The 16638-nt window shown below is 49.5% G+C and overlaps 2 protein-coding genes across 3 annotated transcripts in view; both read left to right on the top strand.

The window, feature by feature from the left end:
- The window catches only part of DNAJC5G (DnaJ (Hsp40) homolog, subfamily C, member 5 gamma), a 49966-nt gene extending 39112 nt beyond the window's left edge, over positions 1–10854 (top strand). Inside the window, exon 6 of the mRNA XM_011972632.1 lies at positions 10731–10854. The gene's annotated coding sequence lies outside the window, so the exon portion shown is untranslated. The remainder of the gene's footprint in view (positions 1–10730) is intronic.
- Positions 1–16412, top strand: part of TRIM54 (tripartite motif containing 54) — a 25271-nt gene extending 8859 nt beyond the window's left edge. The window contains exons 2-10 of one of the 2 annotated variants that reach the window (XM_011972633.1): positions 7027–7199; positions 7703–7874; positions 7984–8109; positions 13966–14061; positions 14592–14825; positions 15087–15109; positions 15221–15345; positions 15466–15558; positions 15862–16412. In XM_011972633.1, coding sequence (XP_011828023.1) covers positions 7027–7199; positions 7703–7874; positions 7984–8109; positions 13966–14061; positions 14592–14825; positions 15087–15109; positions 15221–15345; positions 15466–15557 — 1041 coding nt within the window. In that variant the 3' untranslated portion in view covers position 15558; positions 15862–16412. The remainder of the gene's footprint in view (positions 1–7026; positions 7200–7702; positions 7875–7983; positions 8110–13965; positions 14062–14591; positions 14826–15086; positions 15110–15220; positions 15346–15465; positions 15559–15861) is intronic. The other variant, XM_011972634.1, reaches the window with a different exon arrangement.
- Positions 16413–16638: the final 226 nt, after the last annotated feature.

The raw sequence follows: 16638 nt of genomic DNA, 5'->3' as shown, positions 1-16638 counted from the left end.
AAAAAAAAAAAAAAAAAAAAAAAATTACATAAAAAATCTTGAACATCCATCCCCATACCACCTCCAATCTTCATGCTTATCATCAGTATCATACCATATTTTGGGAAATACAATGAGGGCCTCTAAGCAATATGAGCCAGAGGCCCTGGAAAGTCCGAAGGATAAACTTTACTATTTTATTACAAGTCAAATGTAGTCTTAATGCCAAAAAGCACACGTATGTAAATATTGGCCAGAGAGACTAGCAAAGGAAATGGGGTTAGGATTTGGCTGGGGGCTAGCATAGCTGAAGCAATCACAGAAGGGAGGGGCTGCCCTGGAGGTTAAGAAGAAAGCCAGCCAGGCCCCACAGAGGATATGGCCGGAGGAACTGGACTTGTGAATCAGGAGGGAACTCTGGGACTAGGGGATGAAAGGCTACATGCAAAATACTGGACTGTGGTGTCCGCAGCAGGGAGCGGCACCAGCCCTGAGCCAGACGGTGAGGAAGGCAGAGGTGCAGCCTCTCCCCACTGCCCTGCCCTCTGAGCTCATACACTCCCAATTTCTCTCTCCCAAGAAAGAAACTCTTCAAAGGACTTAGGGTTGGACTGCCTGAGTACTGATGCCTCTTAGCCCTCTGGGCTCCAGAAGAAATGCAATGACTAACCAATGAGATGAGCTGCTAAAGAAATTGCTTTGGCAGGCAGGAGAGTGGTGAAGAGGTAGTGTCAGTGTGCCTCCTTCAGTTCTGGCTGTCGGGAGTTTGAAGGAAGACATTGGCCAAAATAACCCAAGTCCTGATTACTTTTTTCTTTCTAAAAATTGTAAGCCTGGCATGGGGGCTCACCCCTGAAATCACAGCACTTTGGAAGGCTGAGGTAGGAGGATCGCTTGAGGCCAGGAATTTGACATCAGCCTGGGCAGCCTAGCAAGACCCTATCTCTGCAGAAATATTTTTTAAAAATTAGCTGGGCTTGGTGGCACACCTGCAGTCCCTGCTACTCGGGAGGCTGAGGTGAGAAGATCCCTTGAGTCCAGGAAGTTGAGATGACAGAGAGAGAGATCCTGTCTCAAAAAAAATTTTTTTATTTTTGTAAAATGCACATGAAGTGAAATGTACCATCTTAACCATTTTTTAAATGCACAGTTCAATGGCATTAAGTACATTTACATTGTTGTAAAACCGTCGCCACTATCCATCTCCAGAACTTTATCACCACCCCAAACTGAAACCCCACACCCCTTAAACAATACCTTCCTACTCCACCTCCTTCCAGCAACCGGCAACCACCATCCATCCTATGCCAGGTGCCTCATTTAAGAGGAATCATACAATATTTGTCCTTTTGTATCTGGCTTATTTTGCTTAGCATAATGTCTTCAGGGTTTATCCATGTTACAGGCTGCAGATCTAGTTACTTTTAGCTGATAATTTCTGTTGTAATCTATGTGACTTTTATCAGCATCATCCATTGTACTGTGTCAAATGTGTATTTTTTTCTTTGTTGATATGTACTTGATTTCTTTCCTTAATTCTGCCAGCTCTCTTTCATTCTCCAGCTTTCATCACTTATATCTCTTTGTTTTTGTTATTTCTTTTAAAATGGTATATCAAAATGGCATTGATTCTTGGAGTATCTGTCCCTTGTTTGTCAAGTTTTCTTTTTTCCTTTATTTTTGTATTATCTGGTTTGCATCTTTTGTTGGATTCTGTCTGCTTATCACTCCTCTTTCATCAGGGTACTTTTATCTGGAGCTGAAGGTGAATTCTTGACTCAACCCACTGTGTTTATCTTGGCTTTCTTTCACTGACCTCTTAAATATAAGCTGCCTGGTTGGATGTTGTCATTGGTTTGCAATCTCTCTTTAGTTCTGTGCCTTCTTTGGTGAATAGAGGGGTATGACCTGAATTAATAGGTAGTTGAGTGTCTCAGTTTGGTTATGTTGTCTCGGAATATTTTTCACGCAGAATCCGGTGACTTATCTACCATAGAGGCACACACAGGTCCATGGGAGGAGGTCTCCCCTGAGACTTGAGCTATTTCCTCTCCATTTCACAGACAAACAGGTCATTCTGGTTGAAAGCAACCATGGCACACAGTGTTTTAATTTGATGAGTCATCTTTTGTTGATCTTTGCTTAAATAGCTTTAGCCTACCGTTGCATAGTTGGTTTTCAGGCTGTAGTTTCTTTCCTCTGTGAAGGTTTGAGGTTTGTTCCTTCATTACCCTTTTACTTGTTTTACTTTAAAAAATTTAAAAAAACAAAAACAAACAAACAAACAAACACCAGCCAGGCGTGGTGGCTCACACTTGTAATCCCAGCACTTTGGGAGTCTGAGGTGGGCGGATCACCTGAGGTCAGGATTTCGAGACCAGCTTGGCCAACATGGGGAAACCCGGTCTTTACTAAAAATACAAAAAATTAGCTGGGCATGGTGGCGGTCACCTGTAATCCCAGCTACTCAGGAGGCTGAGGCAGGAGAATCACTTGAACCCGGGAGGTGGAAGTGGCAGTGAGCCGAGATCCTGCCACTGCACTCCAGCCCGGCAACAGAGTGAGACTCTGTCTCAAAAACAACAACAACAACAACAAACTGCCTCTGCCTGAGACTCAGAGAAATGAATATTAGCTCTAAGGGATTTTTTGTTTTGTTTTTTGTTTGTTTGTTTTGTTTTTGAGACAGGTCTCACTCTGTCACCCACGCTGTAGTGCAGTGGCGTGATCACAGCTCACTGCAGCCTTGACTTCCTGGGCTCAAGTGATCCTCCCACCTCAGCCTCCCAAGTACCTGGGACTAAAGGCATGAGCCACCTTACTTTTTCTATTTTTGTGGAGATGGGGTTTCACTGTACTGCCCAGGCTAGTCTTGAACTCCTGCACTCAAGCCATCCTGCTGCCTTGGCCTCCCAAAGTGTTGGGATTACAGGCGTGAGCCACCATGCACAGCCTGGCCTAAGTTGTATTGTGTCTGACAATGGAACACAATGATTATTAGGACAGGCTCTGGAGTCAAGAGTGCCTAAGTTCCAGTATTGGCTTTGCCACCTATTAGCTCACGACCATGTACAATTTATTTAATTTCACTGGGACACAATTTCCTCATCCTTGAAATGGGGCTAAGAGTATTACCTACTTCAGGGTCAGGCACAGTGGCTCACGCCTGTAATCCCAGCACTTTGGGAGGCCAAAGCGGGTGGATCACGAGGTCAGGAGATTGAGACCATCCTGGCTAACATGGTGAAACCCTGTCTCCACTAAAATACAAAAAAATTAGCCGGGCGTGGTGGCAGGTGCCTGTAGTCCCAGCTACTCGGGAGGCTGAGGAAGGGGAATTGCTTAAACCTGGGAGATGGAGGTTGAAGTGAGCTGAGATTGCGCCACTGCATTCCGGCCTGGGCGACAGAGCAAGACTCTGACTCAAAAAAAAAAAAAAAAAAAGAGTACTACCTTCTTCAGGGTTGATATAATTAAATGAACTAATATAAATGAAAGACTTAGAGCAAATCCTGGCTCAATAGTTGTTAGCCATTATTATTCTATTTCTTGTAGTCTAAGTTAGGGATGATTGTTCATCTCCTCGACCATCTTTTTTTTTTTTTTGAGACAGAGCCCTGCTCTGTTGCCCAGGCTGGAGTGCAGTGGTGCAATCTCAGCTCATTGCAACCTCTGCCTCCTGGGTTCGACTCTCGGGTTTGAGCAATTCTCCTGCCTTAGCCTCTCAAGTAGCTGGGATCCTGGAGGGATCCTCAACCGTCTTTACTAGAAGTTCTGGAGGAATAAATTCAATAATGTCTGGAAAACCCGTGACACAATGCTTTACACATAATAAGCCCTCAAAACATTTTTTTTTTTTTTTTTTGAGATGCAGTTTCACTGTTGTCGCCCAGGCTGGAGTACAATGGCACGATCTCGGCTCACTGCAACCTCCACCTCCCGGGTTCAAGCGATTCTCTTGCCTCAGCCTCCCGAGTAGCTGGGATAACAGGCGTCTGCTACTGCACCCAGCTAATTTTTGTATTTTTAGTAGAGATGGGATTTCACCATGTTGGCCAGGCTGGTCTCGAACTCTTGACCTCATGATCCACCCGCCTCAGCCTCCCAAAGTGCTGGGATTACAGGCGTGAGCCAGCGCACCTGGCCTCAGAACATTTGTTGCATGTTAAGTAATGAGTATCCCTTTGTGGCTCAGGAAGAGGAAGGGTGCAGTGAGGGATGGAGGTTGGGGAGAGAGGCTGCCCACGAGTTTATCTTTGCTGTGGGATATAGGTCCCCCTTCCTCCCATTCAAGTACCTCTATATGCTTACCATCAGCAAATCAAAGATAAGAAAGACAGGAGCCTACAGCCTTAGAGTTCTCCCAACACCTCTTTCCTCACTTGGATTCTAAATATTGAAAAGTAATTGTATTAAGCAAACAAAAGGCAAATGATTACACACTTTAACGCACTCCCTAAACTAAACTCAACAATATTCATACATTTCTAGCTACTGACAAGGCAGATGTACAAACATGCCTTGAATTATCTCAAACTAATCTGCCCAGGTTTATGATGGGCTAAAGGTTAACATGATTCTCAAGAAATCCCAAGAAAGATGTGGTATTTATGGCACACACCTGTTACTCTCCCCAAGATAAGCTGCTCACTTCACAGTGGGTCCACATTTCCTGCCTTGCCTACAGCCCTTGCTACCAAAGGATCAAATAAGACCCTTGACTTGGCTGACTCTGTGCGTGGTGGGGTGTTGCTGCACACATGCAAGGGGCCTTCCAAACTGTCTTCTGGTTGGTGTGTGGTATAAGGGTTTGGAGAATTTCATGCATCCCAGTTGTAGGAAGTGTATCTCAATATGCTAGGTCATAGGTGACCACTGTCTCCATTATTCTCTAGGAATGCATGGTCTTCCAGCCAGTTAGGATTAGGTTCTGTTATGAGTGGCAGAAACACCAAAATAACAGTGGCTTAAAGAGGGTAAAAATTTGCTTTATTCTCAAGCGAAAGTATGGGTGGACAGTCCAGGACTGCCCCATCAGAGACCTGCTCCTTTCATCTCGTTACCATTTTCAACATGTGGCTACCACTTCATGACTCAAGATGGCTGCTTCAACTTGAGCCATCCCATCTTCTTTCCAGTCAGCAGGAAGGAGAAAAGGGGAGGAGCAGGACATGCCCCTCCCTTAAAAGACGGTTTATGCAATTTCCTACAAATTACACGAAACATTTGCATATACATCCCAGAGCACAGCCAACTGGCCACACCCAGTTGGAAGGGAGGCTTAGATTCACGGTTTTTGTTTGTTTGTTTTTTTGAGATGGAGTCTGCCTCTGTTGCCCAGACTGGAGTGCAGTGGTACTATCTCAGCTCACTGCAGCCTCCGTCTTCTGGTTTCAAGCAATCCTCCTGCCTCAGCCTCCTGAGTGGCTGGGACTACAGGTGTGCACCACCGTGCCCAGCTAATTTTTTTATTTTTAGTAAAGATGAGTTCTCGCTATGTTGCCCAGGCTGGTCTCAAACTCCTGAGCTCAAGTGATCTGCCCACCTCGGCCTCCCAAAGTGCTGGGACTACAGGTGTGAGCCACCACACCCAGCCCTTTATACCATGTGTCTTGTTAAAACTCAGCGCCCTTATTATTAAAGAAGAAAAGGTGGTGAACGTCCGGGAACAATAAGCAGTGTCTGCCAGTCTTTCATCTCTGCATCTCCCCACACATAGACTCTTTTCTCTGTAGACCAGCCTTCTCTGTTCAGAGTTTATGACCCCTCACACTTTCCAGGGTGGCCATGATGTCAGCTCTTAGCCCAATTCCACAGGTCTGTTCAGTTCCTAAGCAGCACATGGTGCAGCCAGCTAAGCCCCTGAGTCTCAAGTGCAGATTCTTAGGAGAGAACATTTAATTGGTTCTGCTTGGGTCAGGTGATCACCTCCTTAGCTCTGAATCAGTCATCTGTGGCACGGATCTGTCTTCTAGGAGAGGATGGAGCAACTTCTCTAGGAAAGAGATGTAAGCAGGAGGAAGTGATGGGTGTCTGTTAAGTCCTCCTTCTGAACTTACCCCTGTCGCAACACCCATCCTGCTGGATGCAGTTGTTGGGTGCTTGTCCTTAGAGCAGGATGCATTTTCCTTGTATCTTTAACTCAGAGTCTAGCAACTACCTGGCACACTATAAATGAATAATCTAATTTTATCCTCAGCTTTACAGAGGTTGAATACCTGCCTAAATTTATATAGTTAAGAGGTTGGGCATGGTGGCTCATGCCTATAATCTCAGCAATTTGGGAGGCCAAGGCAGGAGGGTCGCTTGAGGTCAGGAGTTTAAGACCAGCCTGGGCAACATAGTGATACTTCATCTCTACTAAAAATTAAAAAAATTATCTGAGCATGGTGGTACATACCTGTAGTCCCAGCTACTCAAAAGGCTGAGATGGGAGGATTGCTTGAGCCCAGGAGGTCGAGGCTGCAGTGAGCTGTGATCCCACCACTGTACTCCAGTCTGGGCATCAGAGAGAGACCCTGTCTCAAAAAAAAAAAAAAAAAAAAAAGGCATCAGAGAATTACCTGGCTAGTTACTGTTTGTGAACCCCATTGTTGAGCACTTGTGTCTGCTATACCCCTCCCCAGGACTGCAGAGAATCTCCCCCCAGATGTGGCTCAAGAGGGCCCCAGACTGGAAGACATTGGCTGCACCACTCAGAGTCCATTTCCTGCCTCAGCCTTATTGCCAAGGCCAATGTCTCCCCACAGCTCCAAGTTGGGCCCCTTTGGAGAGATCCCAGCCTGACTACACCTTTACCAAAGCTGGTCTCTAGATGCAGGGGCACTCTAGGAGGTGGGCTGAGTAATGAGGCAAAGGTGGGAAGCAGGGTCTCCATAGCCGTACACCCTGCGCTGCTCTCAGAGGTGGATCCAGCCACAGAGAAGAGCTGACATCTTCCCCTCTATCATATTCCTACTCCCTAGCCCCCAATCCCTTTCCCCCTGCCTCCTCCGAGTCCCTTCATGCCTCCCCGTGCCTGTTCTCTCAAGCCATCTGTCCCTGCAGGCCTCGAATCCTCTGTGGCAGTCCCGGGGCTCCACCACTGTGTCTTCAGGAGGCCGTTTCCGCTGCCCATCTTGCAGGCATGAGGTTGTCCTGGACAGACATGGTGTCTACGGCCTGCAGCGAAACCTGCTAGTGGAGAACATTATTGACATTTACAAGCAGGAGTCGTCCAGGTGAGCTGCCAGGGTCTCTTGCCTCTCTAAATGTCAGGGCTTGGGACACAGCCAAGGAACCCATCAGAGCCAGAAGGGAGAGACTGAAACCATCAACCCACCTGTTCTGTCTAGAGACAATAGGACTGGATCCGGAGAGGGATTGCCTCAGGCCTCCCAGAGAGGGCAGTCCCTGATTCCCTAGCCAGTACTTCACTCCTACCCTCTCTTCCTGGGAGAGGCTGGCAGTCCACCAGCAAGATCCTCGCCAACCCTCCAAGACTTCCTGTCCTGTGGGACTTCCCTGCCCCCTGAAATACAGACTATTCTTGGATCCAGGCCTTCTCTATCTCTTAGCTCCTTCTATTCCCCAAACTCAGAGCTCTGTGGAAGTACTCACCAGTTCAGCCACAGCACTAGCTGCAGGGGTGGAGAAGGGGTGGTAGTTGGTGGAGGCTGAAGAGAAGGTGTTCCTAGGACCCTTCATGCTTAAGGTCCACCTCCCCCTGCCCAATCCTCTCTAGGCCGCTGCACTCCAAGGCTGAGCAGCACCTCATGTGCGAGGAGCATGAAGAGGAGAAGATCAATATCTACTGCCTGAGCTGTGAGGTGCCCACCTGCTCTCTCTGCAAGGTCTTCGGTGCCCACAAGGACTGTGAGGTGGCCCCACTGCCCACCATTTACAAACGCCAGAAGGTATCAAATAGGGGAGGGAGTAGATGTGTGGGAGATGGGGGCTTAGGACAGGGTCTCAATGTCAGCCTCTTATTCCACTTATCTTTTGTTTATTTCTTTATTTATTTAGAGACAGGATCTCACTCTGTTGCCCAGGCTGGAGTGCAGTGGCACAAACACAACTTACTGCAGCCTTGATCTCCTGAGCTCAAGTGATCCTCCCGTCTTAGCCTCCCAGAACACTAAGATTATAGATGTGAGCCACTGCACTCAGCCCTATCTATTATCTATCTATCTATCTATCTATCTATCTATCTATCTATCTATCTATCTATCTATCTATTTTGAGATGGAGTCTCGCACTGTCACCCAGGCTGGAGTGCAGTGGTGCAATCTTGGCTCATAGCAACCTCAGCCTCCCGGGTTCAAGCCGTTCTTATGCCTCAGCCTTCCACGTACCTGGGATTACAGGTGTGTGCCACCACGCCCAGTTTTTTTGTTTTTTGTTTTTTGTTTTTTGATTCCTGGCTTCATGTGATCTGCCCACCTTGGCCTCCCAAAGTGCTGGAATTACAGGCGTGAGCCACTGTGCCCAGTTCCATTCATTTATTTTTGAAGAGATGTGAGGATCTCTGTCGCCCAGGCTGGGATGCACTGCTATGATTGTGATTCACTGCAGCAGCCTTGAACTCCTGGGCTCACGTGATCCCTACCACCTCAGTCTCCCGAGTAGCTGGAACTACAGGCATGTGCCGCCATGCCCAGCTTATTTATTTATTTATTTGAGACAGAGTTTCGCTCTTGTTGCCCAGGCTGGAGTGCAGTGGCGCAATCTCGGCTCACTATAACCTCTGCCTCCTGGGTTCAAGCGATTCTCCTGCCTAAGCCTCCTGAGTAGCTGGGATTATAGGTGTCTACCACCATGTTCAGCTAATTTTTTGTATTTTTAGTAGAGATGGGGCTTCACCATGTTGGCCAGGCTGGTCTGGAACTCCTGACCTCAGGTGATCGAACCACCTTGGCCTCCCAAATGCTGGGATTCCAGGCGTGAACGCCCACGCCCGACCCTAACTTTTTCATTTTTACATAGAGACAGGGTCTCAGGCAGGGCACAGTGGCTCACACTTGTAATCCTTTAGGAGGATACTACTAGTAATAAATATTAGTAGTAGTAGTGGTACTAATAATACTTTTGAAGAAGGAGGCAGGGGATTGTTTGAGTCCAGGAGTTCGAGACCAGCCTGGGCTGTGTAACACAGTGAGACCCTTGTCTCTACAAAAAATTAGCTGGGCATGGTGGCATGCCTGTAGTCCCAGCTACTCAGGAGGCTGAGGTGAGAGGATCACTTGAGCCCAGGAGGTTGAGGCTGCAGTGAGCCGTGATTGAACCACTGCACTCCAGCCTGGGTGGTAGAGTGAGACCTTGTCTCAGAAACAAAAATAAAATATTAAAAAGAGACAAGATCTCACTGTGTTGCCCAGGCTTGTTTTGAATTCCTGGGCTCAAGCCATCCTCCTGCCTCTGTTAGAGGAAAGAGGTCTTGATTCAGACCCCAAGACAGGGTTATTGGATCTCGTGCAAGAAAGAATTCAGGGCTAGTCCGTAGAGTAAAATGAAAGCAAGTTTATTAGGAAAGTAAAGGAATAAGACAATGGCCACTCCATAGACAGACCAGCCCCTAGGGCTGCTGGTTGCCCTTTTTTTTTAGACAGAGTTTCACTCTTGTCACCCAGGCTGGAGTGCAATGGTGCAATCTCAGCTCACTACAACCTCCGCCTCCCAGGTTCAAGTGATTCTCCTGCTTCAGCCTCCTGAGTAGCTGGGATTACAGGCACCCGCCACCATGCCTGGCTAATTTTTGTATTTTTAGTAGAGACAGGGTTTTACCATGTTGGCCAGGCTGGTCTCAAACTCCTGAACTCAGGTGATCCACCCTGCTCGGCTTCCCAAAGTGCTGGGATTATAGGCATGAGCTACCGGGTCCAGCCTGTTTGCCCATTTTTGTGGTTATTTCTTGATGATATGCTAAACAAGAGGTACTTTATTCATGCCTTCCCTTTTTAGAATATATAGGGTAACTTCCTGACATTGCCTTGGCATTAGTAAATTGTCATGGCGCTAATGGGAGTGTAGCAGTGAGGACCCCCAGAGGTCACTCTCATTGGCGTCTTGGTTTTGGTGGGTTTTGGCCGGCTTCCTTACTGCAACCTGTTTTATCAGCAAGGTCTGTATGACCTGTATCTTGTGCTGATCTCTTATCTCATCCTATGACTTAGAATGCCTTAACCATTTGGGAATGCAGCCCAGTAGGTCTCAGCCTCATTTTACCCAGCCCCTATTCAAGATGGAGTTGCTCTGGTTCAAACGCCCCTGACACCTCAGCCTCCCAAAGTGTTGCTCCACTTAGTTTTAAAGTCAAGCAGGCTGGGCGCGGTGGCTCACGCCTGTAATCACAGCTCTTTGAGAGGCGGAGGCAGGCGGATCACCTGCGGTCGAGAGTTAGAGACCAGCCTGACCAACATGATGAAACCCCGTCTCTACTAAAAATACAAAAATTAGCCAGGCGTGGTGGCATGTGCCTGTAATCTCAGCTACTTGGGAGGCTGAGACAGGAGAATTGCTTGAACCTGGGAGGTGGAGGTTGCAGTAAGCTGAGATCACGCTATTGCATTCCGGCCTGGGCAACAAGAGCAAAACTCCATCTAAAAAGAAATAAATAGCCCAGGCGCGGTGGCTCACGCCTGTAATCCCAGCACTTTGGGAGACCGAGGCGGGCGGATCACGAGGTCAGGAGATCGGGACCTTCCTGGCTAACGTGGTGAAACCCCCGTCTCTACTAAAAATACAAAAAATTAGCCAGGTGTGGTGGTGGGTGCCTGTAGTCCCAGCTACTCGGGAGGCTGAGGCAGAAGAATTGTTTGAACCTGGGAGGTGGAGCTTGCAGTGAGCCGAGATCGCGCCACTGCACTCCAGTCTGGGCGACAGAGCAAGACTCCGTCTAAAAATAATAATAATAATAAATAAAATAAATAAATAAATAAAAATAAGATCAAGTGGATTAAGCCAGGCGCGGTGGCTCATGCCTGTAATCCCAGCACTTTGGGAGGCCAAGGTGAGTGGATCACCTGAGGTCAGGAGTTCCAGACCAGCCTGGCCAACATGGTGAAACCCTTTCTCTACTAAAAATACAAAATTAGCTGGCATGGTGGCGGGCGCCTGTAATCCCAGCTACTCGGGAGGCTGAGGCAGGAGAATCACTTGAACTCTGGAGGCGGAGGTTACAGTGAGCCGAGATTGCGCCATTGCACTCCAGCCTAGGCAAAAAGAGCGAAACTCTGTCTCGAAAATAAAATAAAATAATAAAAGTCAAGCAGATTGGGGTGAAAGTCCTAGCTCTGTGCTTGACTCGGTATGTGACCTAGGTATGTTACTGGACCTTTGTGGCCCTCACTTTCCTCATGTGTAAAATGAGGGTGAAAATGCCTACTTGTGAAAGTAGCTATAAGGATAAAATTCGATAATGGATGAAAGCGCAGACTTCAGTATGGTGGGCTAGATACTCGCAGAGTCCTCTCACTATCACACAACTAGATTCTGTGTAAAACAGAATTTTCAAATTATATTGCTTGGTACATAGAAGCAAAGGAAATCAGTGGGGGTGGGGAGGGGCGAAAAGAAAAGGCTGAGCTGAAAGCAGAACCCAGAGTGGCAAGCACAGAAAAGGCAGCATTTCCCAGAGGACCAGTGCTGGCAATGTCACTGAGCTAGAGACCAGACTATTCCTCCAAACCCCTAAAAGAGGGATACCTGCAGCTAAGATTCCAGAGACCTGGCTGGGTGCTGTGGCTCACGCCTGTAATCTCAACACTTTGGGAGGCTGAGGCAGGCAGATCACTAGGTCAGGAGTTTGAGACCAGCCTGGCCAACGTGGTGAAACCCTGTCTCTACCAAAGATACCAAAAATTAGCTGGGCGTGGTTGCAGGCCCTGTAATCCCAGCTACTCAGGAGGCTGAGGCAGGAGAATCGCTTGAACCTGGGAAGTGGAGGTTGCAGTGAGCTGAGATAACGTCATTGCACTCCAGCCTGGGCAACAGGGCAAAAAGTTCCGGAGACTGCAGGTTAAACAAGGATCCTAGGAGCTAAAGCAGTAAATTGCGCCACCTGGCTTTCAACAGAGGCAAATGCAAATACTGCCTGGAGGAGAATATGCTCAGTTTAGGCCTGTAGGTATTCCCTAGATTAATTAATATCAACAAAATATTGGCTGACAATTGAAGGTGCACAGAGAAACGTAATCCATGAGTGAAGTCAGCAGACATAAAAATTACAGATTTAGGACACCCCCCAAAAGGAACTGAGATATTGGAATTAGTAAATAATTGGAAGTCACTATGAATCAAATGCTTTTTAAAACAAGATGAAAAATTTAAAAAATCAAACAATAATAGAATACCAAAAAACAACCATGTAGCTGGGTGTGGTGGCTCACGCCAGTAATCCCGACACTTTGGGAGGCTGAGGTGGGAGGATCACCTGAGCCTGGAAGGTCGAGGATGCAGTGAGCTGAGATTGAGCCACTGCACTCCAGCCTGGGAGACAGAGTGAGACCTTATCTCAAATATATATATATATAAAATATATATAACATATATAAAATATATTATATATATATAAAATAGAACATTTAACAGATGGCTGGGCATGGTGGCTGGAACCTGTAAACCCAGTGACTAGGGAGGCTGAGGCAGGAGGATAAGGCCTGGAGTTTGAGACTAGCCTGGGCGACAGTGAGACCTCCATCTCTAAAAAAAATTTTTTTTTTTTTGAGACGGAGTCTCACTCTGTCATCCAGGCTGGAGTGCAGTGGCAGGATCTCGGCTCACTGCAAGCTCCGCCTCCTAGGTTCACACCATTCTCCTGCCTCAGCCTCCGGAGTAGCTGGGACTACAGGTGTCCACCACCACACCTGGCTAATTTTTTATATTTTTAGTAGAGACGGGTTTTCACTGTGTTAGCCAGGATGGTCTTGATCTCCTGACCTCGTGATCCACCCACCTTGGCCTCCCATAGTGCTGAGATTATAGGTGTGAGCCACTGCACCCGGCCTAAAAAATTTTTTTGTTGTAATTAGTTGGGAGTGGTGTCATGTGCCTGTAATCCCAGCTACTTGGGAGGCTGAAATAGGAGGATCGCCTGAGTGCAGGAGTTCGAGGATCCAGTGAACAATGATCATACTACTGCACTCCAGCCTGAGTGACAGAGTGAGACTGTCTCTTACAAAAAAAAAATTCGGCCGGGCGCAGTGGCTCACGCCTGTAATTCCAGCACTTTGGGTGGCTGAGATAGGCGAATCACAAGGTCAGGAGATCAAGACCATTCTGGCTAACACAGTGAAACCCTGTCTCTACTAAAAATACAAAAAATCAGCCAGGTGTGGTGGCGGGTGCCTGTAGTCCCAGCTACTCTGGAGGCTGAGGCAGGAGAATGGCGAGAACCCAGGAGGCGGAGCTTGCAGTGAGCTGAGATCACGCAACTGCACTCCAGCCTGGGTGACAGAGCAAGAATTCGTCTCAAAAAAAAAAAAACAAAAAAACTCAACAGGTGAATTAAATGATAGATTTGTCTGAAAACAGACTAGTGAATAGCATGAGAGGACTAAAAGAAAAACAGAATGTGCAGTTCTAGGAGATGAGAAGGCTGAGGGTGAGAAGGTCTAACAGGTCTAATCAGATTCCCAGAATGAGAGGATAAAGAGAATAGAGAAAAGGCAATATTATGCAGATGGATAATCGTGAAGAATTTCTCAGAATTTATGCAGGAAACGAATCTACAGATAAAGCATCTAGCCCAGTGCCTACTATCTGGTGGATGTTTGGAGACTGTCTGTTCCTTCCCCACTTAGTGGTGGAGGGCTTCTCTCCACCTCCTTCCAGAATCCCTAGAATGTGCTTCTGTACCTTTTGATGGTTCAGACCTTCTAGATTGCTGTAGATGCCCTCATGGGGGATGGGGTGGAGGGGCCAGCCCTCTCCTAGGCAACCCTGGCTGGGGTGAGGGGTATAGCTCTAGGTGAGGTCCCAGCTCTAAGTGCTAACCTGTGTGTGTATCAGAGTGAGCTCAGCGATGGCATCGCGATGCTAGTGGCAGGCAATGACCGTGTGCAAGCAGTCATCACGCAGATGGAGGAGGTGTGCCAGACCATCGAGGTAAGCCTGGGCTGGAGGGCGGGGGGAACAGCAACTGGCTGGCCTGCGGACCCCGGGCTCCCAAGTGAACTGCTCCTCTCTGACCTCTGGCCAAACTGGTCCAAAAGTTTCTGGGGTCCTGGGAGTGGTGGGAGGTGCTTTTGCCAGGCTGCTGGGTGCTCATTCCAGCTTTTCCGCAAAACTTTAATCCAATTATTTAACTTCTCTGTGCTTTGGTTTTGTTTAACCTCATAAAACAGTGATGATGATAAATGGTACACCAGCTACCTCATGGATTCTTTTTGAGAATTATATGGAATAATGCAAATAAAAACCAGGGCTAGGGATATAGACAACACTTAGTGAAGCTACTTTAAAGCATTGTGTTTTTATTATGGAAAAGATCTGGGCTGGATTCTGGCTCAGCCACTAACGCATAGTGTCACTATGGGTGGGTCACTTTCTGTGTTGGTTCTCTGTGAGTATCCTGTGCTTTCCCAGCCACCGGGTCTCAGCCACGCCTTCCCTCATCCTTGCTCCCCATCTTTTAGGACAATAGCCGGAGGCAGAAGCAGTTGTTAAACCAGAGGTTTGAGAGCCTGTGCGCAGTGCTGGAGGAGCGCAAGGGCGAGCTGCTGCAGGCGCTGGCCCGGGAGCAAGAGGAGAAGCTGCAGCGCGTCCGCGGCCTCATCCGTCAGTATGGCGACCACCTGGAGGCCTCCTCTAAGCTGGTGGAGTCCGCCATTCAGTCCATGGAAGAGCCACAGATGGCGCTCTACCTCCAGGTGGGCCCTAGGGGAGGGTAGCAGTGCCGCACAGTGGCTAGAGTCGGGGCCTTGGTACCTGGAGACCCAGGTTCAAGTCTTGTCTCTTGCACCTGTTTGCCACTAGGACCGTGGGCAAGTCACCCCCTCTGAGTTCATTTTCCACTTAACGATTGGGATGTGCCTTCCCACCTACCCCACAGGACTGTGGTGAGACTCAGAAATGGGACTTTGCCCAGGTTGGCCCGGTGCTTACTCTCACCCTCCTTTTCTTCCCTGCAGCAGGCCAAGGAGCTGATCAATAAGTGAGTAGGCACAGCGGGAAGGGAAAGGAGGGGGCTGCGCTGCTCCACTGGCTGGGGGCGGGGCTTGAGGGTGCTGGGGCATTGCCAGCTGAGTCCGTGTGGCCACCGCAGGGTCGGGGCCATGTCGAAGGTGGAGCTGGCAGGGCGGCCGGAGCCAGGCTATGAGAGCATGGAGCAATTCACCGTGAGCGTGGAACACGTCGCCGAAATGCTGCGGACCATCGACTTCCAGCCGGGTGAGGGAGGTGGCCGAGGGCCGCTGGGACTGGGGTTCAGACCCTCTGTGTGGGAGGTGAGGAGGGCACGATGGCCGGAAAGGCAGGGACTCCACCTCACCAGGCCTTCCTTGGGCCCAGGAGCTTCCGGGGAGGAAGAAGATGAGGAGGTGGCCCTGGACGGAGACGAGGGCACCGCGGGGCCGGAGGAAGAGCGGCCGGATGGGCCTTAAGGTGAGAGCGGCCCGAGGGGCTTGGGGTGGGGCCTGGCTGGTGTGCTCGCGTCCCCTCCCCCAGTGATTGTCCTCCCTGCGGGTCGCATGAAGCCCCCATTCGTCGGTGCCACCCAACCCCGGAGCCACAAAGGGCGGAAAAATACACTTTCCTCCTCACCCGCCGTTCCTCGGGGTGCTGGGAGGCAAGCAAGGCAGGCTGAGTAGAGGAGAAACCCACGTGGCGGAGGACGGAGTGAGCGGGGCTCGAGCTGCCTGGCGCCTTCGCAGCACCAGCCGACCGAGCCTTCTTTCCCGGGTACAGGCCTGCGCCAACCCGACCCTGCTCGAGCGCCCGCGCTAGGGTCGGGGAGGATCTGCGCAGAGACTGCGGCGTCGCCCAAATCGGCGCCCGCCCCGGGAGGATCTCAATAAAGAACTCGAGCGTCCCCGACCCGTATCTCCTTTCGCTGCCCAATGCCGCAGCCTCGGCTTCGGAGGCGACCCGCCCACCATCCTGCCCTTCCCAGAACCTGAGACTATCCGGGGGGCGGAAGCCAAATGAACCCCTATTGGGCACCTCTGTGATGCCAGGAGCGAAATGGTGAGCCCAGCGCCCTGGGAAAAGGGTCGAGGGCGGGGCGGTGGTGCTGGGACCTCTGAGGTCCTAGGGATTTGGGGACCCCTGGGGTTCAAAGGCACCTGGCTGACCTGGCTGAAAGCTGCTCTCCCAGAGCCCCCCACAGCATTTTGTTCCCCTCCCGCTGGCCCGGGGGCCCCACCTTCCCACGGGTTCCCACGCTGCTGTGACTGCCCTGCCCCCACGACAGAAGCCAACGGGTCTTCAGTACTTTTATTAAAAAATAGTCAAGCAGAGAGTGCCCTGGTGGCTCTGCCCCGCATCCCAACCCTGGGGTGGGGGAAAGGGGTCAAAGTTTTCGCGGCCACAAACCGGGCCGTCACTTGCCCACCGAGTCGAATATGATGCGGTTCTGCTCGGCGCGCTCCCGCTGGCTCTGCGTCCGCGCCAGCTCCAGCAGGGTCCGCAGCAGGTGAAAGGTGAGGTCAATGGACAGAGGAGGGTTGTCCCGCCGCGGCCGCT

This window comes from Mandrillus leucophaeus, unplaced genomic scaffold (genome assembly GCF_000951045.1).
Source record: "Mandrillus leucophaeus isolate KB7577 unplaced genomic scaffold, Mleu.le_1.0 Scaffold13, whole genome shotgun sequence".
Taxonomy (NCBI): Eukaryota; Metazoa; Chordata; class Mammalia; order Primates; family Cercopithecidae; genus Mandrillus; species Mandrillus leucophaeus.
This window is presented reverse-complemented; position numbering and strand designations above follow the sequence as displayed.